General features: G+C 42.3%; 1 protein-coding gene across 1 annotated transcript in view; it reads right to left on the bottom strand.

Moving 5' to 3' along the window:
- WNT7A (wingless-type MMTV integration site family, member 7A) overlaps nucleotides 1-14,177 on the bottom strand; it is a 34,055-nt gene extending 19,878 nt beyond the window's left edge. The window contains exons 1-2 of the mRNA XM_010010199.1: nucleotides 14,026-14,177; nucleotides 2,185-2,456 (exon numbers count right to left, since the gene is read on the bottom strand). Coding sequence (XP_010008501.1) covers nucleotides 2,185-2,456; nucleotides 14,026-14,122 — 369 coding nt within the window. The 5' untranslated portion in view covers nucleotides 14,123-14,177. The remainder of the gene's footprint in view (nucleotides 1-2,184; nucleotides 2,457-14,025) is intronic.
- Nucleotides 14,178-14,183: the final 6 nt, after the last annotated feature.

The raw sequence follows: 14,183 nt of genomic DNA, 5'->3' as shown, positions 1-14,183 counted from the left end.
AGACAGTCTTTGTTGTGAAAGAGTTAGGTTGTGAGAGACCTAGCTTGCCAAATACCCGTAATGGCCTCCTTCTGCCAATTGTCTTTAAGTACAGTGATCTTTCACATAAGAGCAAAGCCTGAAAGGAATCTTGCTAGCAAAAACATCATTTGTTCATTCTCTCCAGGATGGTGGAGGAACATGCCTTTCCTCAGTAATGTTACTCCTTCTTTCCCCTGAAGATTTCAGAGATTTGTTCGAACAAAGATCAGTAATTTTGCTCTGTAAGGGGATGCAGGAAGACGAGTAGAAATATCTCTAGATCAGAACAGTTCCTGAGCCTGCTGGAGAAATGGCAGATGGCCAGAGATAGCACACACCGCTGTTCTCCCAGGTAACAATGCACAGAGCTCAGTCTTCCAGGCACAATCCTTTAGGACAGCAAACTGTGCACATATAGGTGAGAAACACAAGTAGCTCATGCCCTCAAAGGAAGGCTTCTGAATGCTCTGTCTTCCCACAGGCCAGCTCTAGCATCAGTCGTCCTCCTCCTCTACCCAAAGTCCATACCTGGGTGACAATGGAGCTAAAAAATGCAACTTCATCTTTTCTCTGTATCTTGGAGCTTTGCATTGGAAAAAAAAGAATTCTAGCCAGTAGCCAGCTCCATCTCTGTGTGCAGCTATCTGTAGGCTGATGTGTCATTTCTTGGGAATCTTTTAACTGCCAGCACCTATCAAACACAAGCAGACCTTTCAAGGAAGTAGCTTTCGCACAAAGGTGAAACTCCTCTGCTGTTTATTTCAGTGGATTTGTGCTTGTATAACACAGCAGACTGTGGATCTTGGTGTTTGACCAGGCTTCTCAGTAAGCAATAAAGATCTCAGATCATTTGTTTAGCAAATACTAATGGGTAGTCCTTTATTTATTCTCAGAACTCAGCATTAATTTTGCGAGTGGTTTGATGTACCATGTTTGCACTAGAGAGGCAGGCACAGGCAGGCATTGGGGATACTAGACAGAGTAAAAAACATCATCTCATCTATAAGACTACTACAGTAGCATTAAATAAAAGAAGGGTTAGCCTTTTCTTTGGGGTGGAAATGGCTTTTTTTTCAATCTACTTGGCTCCAGCATAAGTGGAGATGTCTCAGAGCCTACAGGTAATTGCTACAACAAAAATAGTATCCACAAATCTACTGCTGTTCCTAACTTCCTTCTCCCATTTGCTTCTAAGTCACACTAACATAATGCTCAAATCAGTACTAATGCTCAGTGGAGGAGGTAAAACAGAGAGGCCAGAAAGCAGGAGGATTGACATTTATTCTGTAAGATGTGATTAGCAAAACAGCAGCTTCCGTACAGAGAGTGACGCTGGACTGCACCTGCGCATGGGGAGCATGAGGCAGCCCCTGACCACTCCTCACTGGTGTAAATCAGAGCCCCTGCACCACCGAGACTGCTCAATGTATGCTGGGGAAGGCCTGACCAGCAAGCATCTGAGAAGCACAGATCAGACTAGGTCTTGCTTCTGCAGTAGCTGCCATTGATAATCAGAAAACTGGCCAAGTGGAGTGAACAGCAAAGGCAGCAAACCCAGGGCACTCAGTGCCCAGGATACACAGGAAACATGTGTTGGAAGCTGCTGAATTCCTGTCTTTCCGAGCACTGGTTCTGGAGCAGCTGCTTTCAGCTACCCAGACCAAAAGAATGGGGAGGGGACAGGAATCTTGCTGTGCAGAACAATAAAGCAAATCCATATAATGGTGTAACAGTGAGTCAGCCTGTGGCCTTTTTGCTAAAGTATTTTGCTACTTCTAGAGGTAGTCCTCACACAAAGAGCAAGGTTTAAAGAGTTGGGTTGAAAACGATCCCTTTTCAAATGAGAAGTTCATGTCTGAACCTGACGAGAATCCCATTCACCCACACAGCAGCAGCAAGCTTTTTATCATAAGTATCATTTGACTTTACAGATAAAATATTTGTTTGCTTTTTTCTTTTTCCAGCTGTAGAGAGTAACATTTAGACAAATATGTGATGGACAGATGGTCCAGCCAGCTCGTATAACTCACCAAGGTGCCTACTTGTCTACTGTAAAATGAGGTCAGCATTAAAGCACACTGTAGTTCCCAGGCACTGTCCATGACCTAACCCATCTCCACTCCCAGGCTAGAGGTGGCCTGGGAGGAGAGCAGAGGGACTTACCTTCCGCCCGGCCTCATTGTTGTGCAGGTTCATGAGTGTCCTTGCATTTTGCTTAATCTCCCGGGCATCCACAAACACTTTGGCGAATCCTATTCCATATCTGATGTCTGCAGAGCAGCCTCCCCATTTCCATCCTTCCTCTTTATGGTACTGTCCTTGTTTTTCTTTGTCACAGCCACAGTCACTGAGATTGCCCTGTGTACAGGCAGCCGTGATTGCATGTGCTACTCCAGCAGCAATGATGGCGTATGTGAATGCTGCTTCTCTGCTACCTGAAATGAAAACAGTGCTGTAAATACATGATACAACATGGTGACATGAGTTAGAAAAACACAGGCAAGCTCCTGCAGTGCAAACATCAAGAGGCTATTATTAGAATTGCTGTAAATCTGCAGGCATAAGCAGGTCTCTACTCTTTTAAGTATTGATCTTTGTGGATATCTGCTCTCTGAAATGATAGCTGTCTATGAGATACTAAGATACAAAGTATTGTTTAGGCAACTTCATATATATATTTCCCTATATTTCCGGGTATTAGAAGTAGTCTAACTAAACTTTTTACAGCAACAGGGTGGGGTGGCAAATGCTCTAGCTCACAAAGAAAGAAAAAGAAAATAGGTGGAATTGCTAAAACAAACATATTCGACTTCTTGAAAAATCAGCTCAGAAATGGGGTTTTATTTAGGAATTAAATTCTGCACTGAAAGATATTTGTACAGGAAACCAGCCTCTGTTTACAGGAAGAAAACCTCTGTTAGAAATCTCATTCTGAAAATATCTTTACTGATCCGGAACATGGCTTTTTACATTGTAGGTGTCACAAAGTTTTCAACAGTGGTATTTGTGCAGACTCAATGAAAAAAGTTTTCAGTTTAATTTCAAAATGTCTCAAAATTTAAATTCCAAAATGTAGTATTTCAAAATTAGGATGGAAAAAAACCCTACCCTGTTGCAAGTACCATGATAAAAGCAAGGCAAAGTAACAGCCTCCCCAGAATGCTGTGAGGAAGAGGTTAAGCCAATTTGTGCAACATAGAATCATAGAATAGTTAGGGTTGGAAAGCACCAACAACATGGCTCGAATAACAAGAGGCTTCTGTTTGGTTCTCACTTAAAATCTATGATTTAATTTATCTTCTTGAAGCTTTTTGGCATTCTGCTGTGTGGATTTCCCAAGTGTGGATCCTACTTTTGGAACCAGTTCTGCTGCACAAGGGCCTCTTCAAAACCTAAGGAGATTTGCAGAGGTCACTCATGTCTGTCAAACAGCCCTTTAAACAATCTTGGATCTCCTGAACTAAGAAATTACTGCTACTCTTATTTCTCCAAGGTAAAAATCTACCCTTGCATCAGTAGGATCAGACTCAGGCTCTTAATTAGGAGAGGTGCAGATGGGAAGATGAGCTTCCTTTCTCCAAACACGAGGCAATGGAGTTCTGGCAGAGCTCCGCTACTGGCAATACTTTCTCATACATGAAACAAGCATATTTCTGCTGTTTATTGGATTTCACAAAAAAATCATTACTTGGGCAAGAAATCTTACAAGCACTTCATTCCCAGCTACATCCCTTTCACATCCATGATCTGGATTTCTGTTTCTTGTCACTAAATGGTTCTTCTAATGCAAAATGTTCACTTCCTTAAGGCAAGGAAGTGAGATGGAAAACAAGATGACATAAAATCTGTTAATAAGCAACTTCATGCCCTTTTATTGCATAGGCAATATTCCCATTGATACTGCCATGCACTGTATTTAAGGAACTTGTAGTTAAGTATAAGAATTCCTCAAAGGATTTCTTGTTTCCCTGTATGTAAAAAAAGTAAAGTCACAAAATGTTGAGTTGTTGTGACTGTGGACTTTGCAGATGAGGCTTTCCAGAACTAGTGGCTTTTTATAAAAATCCAAATATGGGATAGAAATGCCAGGCTTTAGATGGATTTGGAGTTGTGCTCTCAGTGCCTCTGTGTGGCTGTGTATGGAGACCAGAGGAGGCAGGTGGAAATTGGGTCCCATGCCAGAGTAAATCCAACAAGACCAGCCAGGGCACCTTGTAGTACTTCCTCCAGTTTATCCAACAATATCTTCACTATTTTAAATACAACACTATGAAAAATGCACTGACAAACAGGGCAAGGTACCATAAGAAGCCCCAGTTTCTCTGCTCAGAGGGGAGCAATGCATTACACCAGATTTCTGGTGAAATTTGCATCTGGTTCTGTTTTTCCTTTGGTTGGATGATTTCTGCTCTATCACAAGTTGTTTTCAAGATCTAGAATAAAAGCACTGGGAGATCATTTTAACCTGAAATACTCAACATATTAAAGACTAAGCAGCTCTTTTGCTTCTTAGAAGGGAGTATAAAACTGGCACAAACAGAATCAGACTCCAGCATCAACCCTGACCATAAAATATATTACACAAGTTATTTTATAAGTTGGTCTTGTTTGGGGTAAAAGTTGAGTTTAAAAATATAAGTTAGAAGATTACAAGGTAAACAAAGCAAGTGTCTGGAGGAATTGATCCAGGCAGGAAGCACCTTGGCATTTATGCAGTATTGATAAAGTGGAACAGGCTTGTCATGTCTGCATCAAACTGTCCCTTGTTTTCCACAAATGATTCACTTTTTGAAGCTTCATTACCTTTGTCTGGCCCATAGGAATGTCAGCATACAGGCTAGGGAGAAGCTTAGTTCATTTTGAGCCTCCTCTGTGACAATGCTTTAGATACCAAAGAAGTCTTTGGAAATCAAATGTGATAACATAAAAACATGTCTTTTCCTACCACTTTTAAATAGCAAATGCTACTCCTCTACTTCTGGTTTCAGCAGACAGTTGAGGTGCCTGAGGGACCTCAGAGGGAAACACTGCTTTAACAAGATACGCTCAGGCTGCTCCTTGCAGGCAATGGACTGTTTCCTCTGAGACTCTGCTGATGCTCTAGAGCAGCTGACCTGCTCCATATTCAGTCTAATCTCAAACCATGGTTATGTTGAAAGTTGCATCATCACTTCTGGATTCCCACAGATGAATAATTTGCGCATTAAGCTGATACAATCCTCTTTTATCTTCTTTCTTGTTTAGTTTTCAGCCTACACTTTTTATGTGCCTCTGACAACCAACTCAGAGCTGTGCTTTACTTTCCCTCTGAAAATTTAGTAGTAAAAACCTCAGGATCTTAGTGTTAGAAAAAAGTCAGGCTTTGATATCAACACAGTACTGAGACTCTCATATTTACTTTAAGCTGAAGGTGATAGTAACTGTAGCATCACAAAATATTTCATAGGTGGGAACAGCACCTCTGGTGCAGGAGGATAAAGAGATTTAGCAAAGCAGGAGGTATGGTACAAAACATAGGATAAGAAAAGGACAGAACTGGCAGTGATGCATCACACCATGTGAGACACAAGAGCCTGCTTTGGGCAGTGACCAGAATACGAAAAACACTTCTTTCCTAGCAGAAGTAGGTAGATAGTCAGCAGGCTGATGGTAAAATCAAGGGTTTGCTCTTCTGTATAACTGATAAAGTGCGTAAAACCCTAACCTGCAGTAGTTACCTTCTCTAGGTGGCTTGGAAAATCAGGCAGTAGCTGGGAGAGTAAACTAGTATATTTTCAGCAGTGAGATCAGAAAGGACCTTTTGGAGAGAGCTTCAGTAAAATGTACTCATTGGCGTGAGCTACTCAAAAGGTGTTCAAGGTGTCTCTTGAATGCCTTCTTGCAGTCAGTTCCCACCGAACCCATCCTTAAACTGCAAATGGATTTAAATCCATGTTTAAAAAAATATTTTTAAAAAAGTAAGTTTAATTTAGAAAGGCACAGGATGAACAAATCCATTGATCTCTGTGGGACGATTGGTGGAAATCATAATTCCAGATGCTAGGTCAATTTAAGAGGTTTTGTTGAGGCTTTTCCAGCCCGTGACTTGCAAGGGTGCACATAAAACCTCTTGTGATGAGTAAACTGGCAAAAGAAAGAATGAATGACAGCTGCCTGAGCCCTACAGGAGTTGTGGAGAGAGGTGGAGAGTTGGCTGTATGTGCACAGAGATTGTAAGCCATCCTTTCAGCTCCCAAATCACACGTTCTTCTCATTGTCTGGAATAAGCAAGGGCTAAACATGCCAGAGCTCAACTCCAAGCATTAGAAGCTTCAGGAAAGGATGCAGCAGTCTGTCAGAGGTTGCTCTGGTCATTAATGCAGGTGGTGATCTGACAGGGGTTCCTAACCACAGCAGCGTTGCCAGGTATAACCACCGTAATACTGTAAGTGTTGTTCAAGCACAGTGGGGCTGGTGGGGAGAGGAGGGCACACCCTGTGCTTGCCCCAGCAGTGCCACCCACCAGCACTTGTCCTGGCCATGGGATGTGGGCACTGACACCAGCCTGGCTCTGCTTCCCCTTCCACACAGGGGCTGTCGTCAGCCTAAACAAGTGCTTCAGTGCTGTGGGAACACAGAGGCTTTTCTTCACGTGTTAAACATAAAGATCTTCCTGCTCTTTGTGGGCTTCCATAAGGTGTTCAGCATGTTGCAGCTCCAATTGCTTTGAAGGCAGAGAGCTTGGCATCCATGGCTTCCAATATTCCTGCAGCTCCACTCTGTCCATGCAAATCATGCTCCAAAGCACTGGAGTCCTGGCTATAGACCCTTCACTGAGCAGCATACGTCAATCCCAAGATGGCTTTGTCTCTGAGCTCTGCACAGTCAACCACCACCACATCGTGTCAGATGTCACAAAGAGAAGCGCTACAGTTACCACAGGAAAGTGCAAATATAAGTATCACCAGCACAGGTGGCTCTCCTAACACTGAGTATACTTCCATACAACTCATGCGTATCTGGGAGCACTAATCCTGCAAATACTCACATGTGTATCTTTGCTTTTGGGTATAAATATTTGTGTGACTGGACTGTGGCTGATCAACAAGTGGATGAGCTGCAAAGAGTGGTCTGCATTGTAGCTTTAATTCAGCTTTTAATTCAGTTTCATCTAAAAAAATTAACAGTTTGTAAAAAGCTTCATTCACACTGATTACAAATAAGAACTTAGTTTTTAAAAGCTGCATGATACCTTGATGTTGCATGGGAAACATGCAAGATAGAGTGGGTTTACTTGCAGGAAGTCAATGGGTGCTCAGCAGTTAAGTACCTCTAAGTATATTTCTAAGTATCTTGGATCTACATATATTTCTAAATATCTTGGCCCACACCATCAGTCCCCTTCATAAACTGACTAAGCTGTGAAATAAAAAAGACAAATTTCTATTTATCTCCCTCAAAAACATGGGTTGTATTTTCTGCTATTTAAAGCCAAAGGGTCAGAGAGGGAGTTACCTGCAGTGGCATGAGCTGAAATATGATTGTGAAAATAGAAAGATGGAAACACAATGTGCGTTGCCAATTATGTGCCATAGCTAACATTACTTCACATCTCTCTATAGAGGTCATAACTCATAGCTGGCAAAAATGAAGAACAGACTCATCCTCTGGCTACTTTGGGGTGTGCCTCCTTCTTCCTTTGTAGGCTATGTAGAGTCTTGCTTTATATTTCCTTAACCTAGCATGTGTGATTAATAAAAATGGTAGCTTAAAAAAATCACTGAAGTACCCCCCTCCTATTTGTATTCCCCCTTCTGTAATGAATGGGTCAAATTTTTGAGGGGTTTGGTGCCTTAAAATATTGTACTGACTTGAAATGAAAATGGCAGTTCTCTATAAATCAGCAGCATGCTCTTTGCAAAGATTAGTACCAGAAAATAAAATAAGTAGAGTTGCTCTAAGAGACATTTGAGACTTTGGGGGGTTTAGTCACACATCCACAAACTGAAGTTTAATTTTGTCAACACATGAAATTCTTGGAGAGGGAACACTGAAAATACCCTCTTTAAACTTATGAAGTTGCTGCTGAAGTCATGTGCAGCATGACAGGCAGGATTTCAGAGTTCAAACAAGTTTCCCCTTTTGTGATGGTTTTGATCCCTCCACACCATGGCCATGCTTCAGGAAGAGCCATGTGCTGACCCTGCAATAGGAGAGACTCTTCCACCTTTCCAATGAAATGTAATCTTTTTGTTTCTCTGAAACATGTACTCACAAGACACATTTGAAGGCAGGTATGAAAACCTTCTGATGGGAATTCCAACTGCAGTGACCTTGGGGCAATGTTTTATCTTACTGTGACAGTCCCTGCTGAGAAAGATTGACTTTTTGGCTTACAGCAGCATGCTGGGTTTTGGATGTTCAGGCCGTATTTCAGCCTGGCCTCTGTTTTGCCTGCTAGTAACTGTTCTCATGCAAGAATCTGACATTAAGAACTGATTGTAAGGGCTGTAAACTGCACAGAAGTATCAGTTCTGACCTTGCCTGAATAGATAGCAAGACTCCCACGAATTTCAGTATTTCTTTTCCATATATCTCAGGGGGTTTGTAACACCACTGGGTCAGAAAACTGAATACTGAATAGTGCAGCAGCACTTGAAGCCTAGCTTCCCATAGACTTGTGCAGGTAATCTTCATGCAACATGAAAACAGCAAGATTTTCGGGATGAGCTACCTGTGGTTGTTTAGTTGGTATCTTATTTTGTAAATCAAAGATTCAGACTATAAAACCTAACACAAGAGACTACACCAGTATTTCAAATCAAAAAGCTCTAAAAAATGATTGAAGATTAAATCCTCTCTTGAACACACCTGGACCATGATGTTCGTAAAACTGTGTATCTCACACAGTGACAAAACAAAGTTTTACTATATTTTCTTATAACTCTACCAGACCAGATAGGAGAATGGGCTAGATCCTGTTCTCTTTTTCATACTACCAGAAGAGATAGTTCCTGATAGCTCCTTAACAAGCTACTTCTTAAGAGTTTAGCTTGTAGGGTAGTTGTCATTTATTGTAATAGACAAGAATGTCCCCTCTTCCTTTATGCTGTTGAAGCCATAGAAGAAAAGTTTATTTTAATATATGGGGGAAAAATCACTGCTAAATTCAGTCCGGTGGGCAGTGTAGAGCTAATAATATACTGTAGAAAGGAAAGCTAACAGCCTCTCCTGTTTTAATGTGTACATCTGGGTATATCTGTAGCGATCCCTCACTCAAAGGCACTGAGCACAACGTACATTGGTGCTGTGCTCAGAAGTTTGGTCCATACGGATTCTTGTTTTGATTTCAGCTTTCCTTATTCACATGAGTAATGTGAGATGGATGAAGGTATCAATGTGATTATACCGAAACATTTTTCAGTGTGAAAGAAACGAAAGAACTGATGCATTTTGGTAAGACCAGGATGAAAACTTGGTTGAAACCAGCTTTGCTGTAATGCTCAAATGCTTCAAAGGAGACCACCACGTCTCCACAGCCCTTGGCTGATTCCCTCCATCTTCTCCCATGCAGGGTCCATGACAGCTTCTGCACAGTCATAGTGCCTTTCTTTTCATAGACCTGCACTGAGATGAGTTTCCTTTGTGTGCCACTTTGCAGAGATGGAGTCAAACAGTTTGCATTAGACTTGGGAGGTTTCATTTAATAGTGGCAGTGCTGCTCAGTTATGATAAAGGACATAGTTTTTCAGTTTTTTTCCCTATGATGCCAGTATGGTGCTGCCCTCTAGATACCATGAAACATATACATATCCTAAGGGAATTTTTTGACATAGTTATTCCCTGGCCTGTGATTATCACAAACAGCAAAGTTACTGTTGACTACCTGTTGACAAGGTTGCACACCAAAACAGGTTAGTAAGGCACCTGATGAAAAGCCTTTGCCATAGCACTTCCTCTTTCTGCAGTCCATCAGAGCCCAAATCTGATTTTCACATTCTATCGAAGACATTTCTGGTTGCTCAGATGTTGAGGCTTGAACCACATTTCACCTGAAGAGAGGTGGGCAGGAGTTTTTTGGCCAATCCTGCTTCAGACCCTTGGTTTTGATTGTGGCCATCTTCAGGAACAGAATTGCTGAGCACTGTAACAAATATGTTTGGTTTTAAAAGTGTCCAGAACTGCAGCATTGCGTCATCTCCATGGTTATTTTAAAATTTCTCTTTGTGACTTTACATTATTAATAAGGTGTCTACAGAATTGTCTAGAACAAAAATCCTTGTGGTGATCTTGATGGTGACTTTATCATTCCAGGAACTGGACCGAGTTCCCCACTGGAGTAAACTGATGTCACTTTTGCTCTGTTATTTCTCTTCATGTTATTGGCACTATTGTCACCAGCTGTCACGATAAGATATCCGCAGTATGTCAGTAGGGAAGAATCTCTTATTTGAAGGACAAACTAGATAAAATTACACAAGAAATGGAGAGTATATGCTGTGCACTGGTTGGAAGTACACTACAGCGAGCTGGAAACTCAAGTCTGTGATCACAAATAGGCCATATGAAGCATGGATGAGTTTAAATAGTTGTTAACTGTAACTCTACAACTAAATTATCCCTGGAAGATGAATTAGACATGAATTTGTTAAAATACAGATATACACAAGCTACAGATTAGAACAGGAAAATTGTGTTTGATGCTTTCCTCCTACTGACTTCAGTGTTTCACCAGGGCTGGCTGCTGGCATTTTAAGAATAGGAAAAGAGGAGCACAGCGCAGAGTTTCTGTCCCTCAGCCACACAATGGCAGAGCCACAGGGAGAGCTGAGGTCTCCTGAATCACCGTCTAGTGACAAGAAGAGAATTTCAATAATTTGGGCACATTTGCATAACATTCCTAAAGTGGATCACCCTGTAAAGGTAAAAGTAAAGAAACCAGGTTCTGAAGAGGTTTAGCTTGGTGTGCCATCAAAATCATGGCTTGGGAAATAGTTCCCAAGAATCTGTGGTATCCAAGGGAACTTATTTGTATGGACAAATACACACAAATCCTATTAGCATAAGAGTTATTTAAGCACATCCTCCCAGGCTGATACTAGACTGCTCACCGCACACGTTCAGCAGTACAGTGGCCAGGCCAGCCACACCACTGTCATTCTGAAGTCATACCCTAATCATAGAGCCAGTACATCAGTGCCACTCCAGAGGCAGAGCACGGCCTCTGAGAGAGAAAGCTCAATGAGGTCGTGTGTGGCCACTGACTTCAGTGCAAGTGGCAAGACAAAGCTGCCCCATGTACTTCCGAGGTAATAACTTTAAGGATGCATTTGGCCAAGAAATAGAATCAGTCTTCAAATGCTATAGAAGGTGATAATGTATTAGTTGCTGTTTGAATAGTATTTTGTAACACACATAATGTCCAGGGACTGAGGATCTGGAGCTGTTGCCGCTAATTAAAAAAGCTACAATGGTACAGTAACTAATGTTAACCTGGCTTATTCTTGTGCACTGTAACCCTGAAATACACCCTATAGGGTATACGGTCCTTCATGTCCCACATCCCTCCTTCTGTTTAGGATAAGGCACAGGGGGCTGATCTCCTCTAGTTTGTGGGCACCTAATTTGACTTATGATTTTGTAGCACATAGGTTTGACCCTTTTTCATGAGGGTAATATTAACCTTTATCTCTCTGAATGGTAACCTAGAGCACACCCCAACACAGAGATCTTAGAAAAAAGGGAGAAACCTGGCGAGCAGATTCTTTTTCTTATAGCTGTAGAAAAATGAGCTGTGTCAGATATTCTAGGTTTCTGTACACGCTGATGGAGAAGAATCAGAAGAACAATGAGACAACATGAGCAAGAGTTATAACATTTCACAGTGTTTGATGGCCTGAGTATTTCTATCCTTGAGACATCATGCACATCTTGGATGCAAGTAAAATTCACCACTGCATGTTTGAAACCTGTGTGATTTTTATCGAAGTTTGTTTCCAAATGTAAGTGTATAACCTGTTTAAATTTGAAAGGTTTGTTTTTCTTTAAATCATTTGGATGCCATTCAACACTTGACTGTGTTCTGAAGCCAGCGATGAATTTGCCCTATCCATCTTAGCCTCATAATGGATAGATAGAACATATTAAGAGTTATCACCTCAAAGACAGATCAAAGTCTACTTCCTTTAATATTGACTTTCTTTAAAAGGACCTAAATATAACCCGCTAGCTAAATAATTCAATTTTGGGCGGGGGGGTGTGGGGGTGTGGAACTGAGTGCATGTTTATGCAATAGACCACAGTAACTCCACAGTTCTAAGATTTGCTGGAGAAGAAGAAATCCTTCTCACATTTTCTGTTTAAGGAAATGTTACTCTTACACTAAATGAGCCCAAACCTGTCAGCCATCCAAATGGGCTCTTCACTGACATAAGTGGCAAACACTTGCATGCATCACTGACAGGAACAGCTCAGCTCAAGGAATAGAAACAATGAGCTAATCTCAATAAATGGGCCATTTTCAGATGTTTCACAATGTCGTGCAGGGTCGCTTTTACATCCCCTACTTGGCTCACCCCGTTTGATTATCAAAGGTGTTGAAATATCGGTAACTCACACGGGGCTTTCAAATTTAGTCATCTTGTTCTTTCTGATCTTCCCTTAAATGTCACTGGAGTTTGGAAAATACACGTATCAGCGTGCACACGTGATAAAACACACATTCAGCTCCTGCCAGGAGTTCTCAGGAGTCCCAGAGCAGAACAGCAAGGATGTATTCCTGTGTTTCATTGGAATGCAGGAATGAGGTACCAGGGACATACCCTGCCATTTGTCCATAGATGACTAAATGGTGCCTGGAGCAAGTCCAGTACAGAGGGTTTCCTAGCAAGCTAGAAGACAGGGCACAGCTGCTCAGGGCTCTTCTACCTGCTGTTCTCAGGCACTTCTTCCATTCTCATGAAATACCCATGTTTTCTACCATTCTAAGCATTGTTTGATGGGTTTTCTGAGTTTGGCATCTACATTTTACATGGGGAGGAGGCAGAAAGACCTTAAGGGTGAAAACCATAGCTCCCAACTTCAACTTCTGGATGAAGAATGTCATCCCGTGAGTGATTAGCTTTCAATGACGGCTCTAAAAATGGCTATCCCTGTATTTGGAAAACACCTTTCCTCTGTCTTTGTGTTTTAAGTGCTGCGGAATCAACAACTACTGAGTAAGCTCCACTACTATGTGGTTTGCTGTACAGGGGTATAAGAGCTCTGTTTCCTCAGGTATTTCTGTTTGTCACCATTAATGCTGCTTTAGTTAAGAATTTAGATGTATTTTGTACTGTTGCAATAACTAGGGGGGTGGGTAGAAAAGGAAACTGGAAACAGGATTGTCTGCCTGTTGCTTGGAACAGTTTTTGTAAATGCCCTGAGATCTCAAACCAGAACCCACCCCTTCTTCCTGGTGGGAGGGGGGACACTACATATAGTTGCTATAGAATAACTACCGTGTCTGGTAGAAGTCTCTTACAAGAAGACTGATTGCTGGACTTAGTCTCAACAGGTACAAACATCAGGCCAGTGTCACTGCTGAGCTGCCTGCACCCCAGAGTGTAATTCTAATCCCGCTCAGCATGCTCTGACCACTACCTTTAGCCAGAACCAAACACCTTCACATCCATAAGTACATGAACAAGGCTGCTGTCCTGTCCTGTGCACACAGATGGGGAACCTTTCATAAAGGATTTGCAAGACAGGACAGTGCAATACTGTGTTGGAAGCTAACGCTGTGGAAGGGCTTTCCTGAACCACAGCAGATGCCCCGCCAGGAGGAAGCACAGATGTCAGTCACACTGGTAACAACAGCCATAGCATGCAGGTGAAGATGCCCAAGGTGACAGTCCTGCCCTGGCTGGCACAAGCTGGATGAGCCAGCTGGTTCTTCCCAGTGCCATAGCTGTGCCTCCCTATGTGCCCCCCTTTGGGTGTCATGCAGGTGGGAGCCGGCCAGCAGCGAGCAGAGAGACAACGTACCCACTTTGAGCTCCTTCCCGAAGACGGTCCTCTCTCCCAGGGCAGAGCAGTTCCAGCGCCCGTTGCGGAACTGGAACTGGCACTCGTTGATGCCCATCTGGGACCCTTCCCCGATGACGATAATAGCGTCGGGCCTGCTCTGGCAGATCGCCCGCTGC

The sequence above is a fragment of the Nestor notabilis genome, unplaced genomic scaffold (genome assembly GCF_000696875.1).
Source record: "Nestor notabilis isolate BGI_N333 unplaced genomic scaffold, ASM69687v1 scaffold36672, whole genome shotgun sequence".
NCBI classification, from domain to species: domain Eukaryota; kingdom Metazoa; phylum Chordata; class Aves; order Psittaciformes; family Psittacidae; genus Nestor; species Nestor notabilis.
This window is presented reverse-complemented; position numbering and strand designations above follow the sequence as displayed.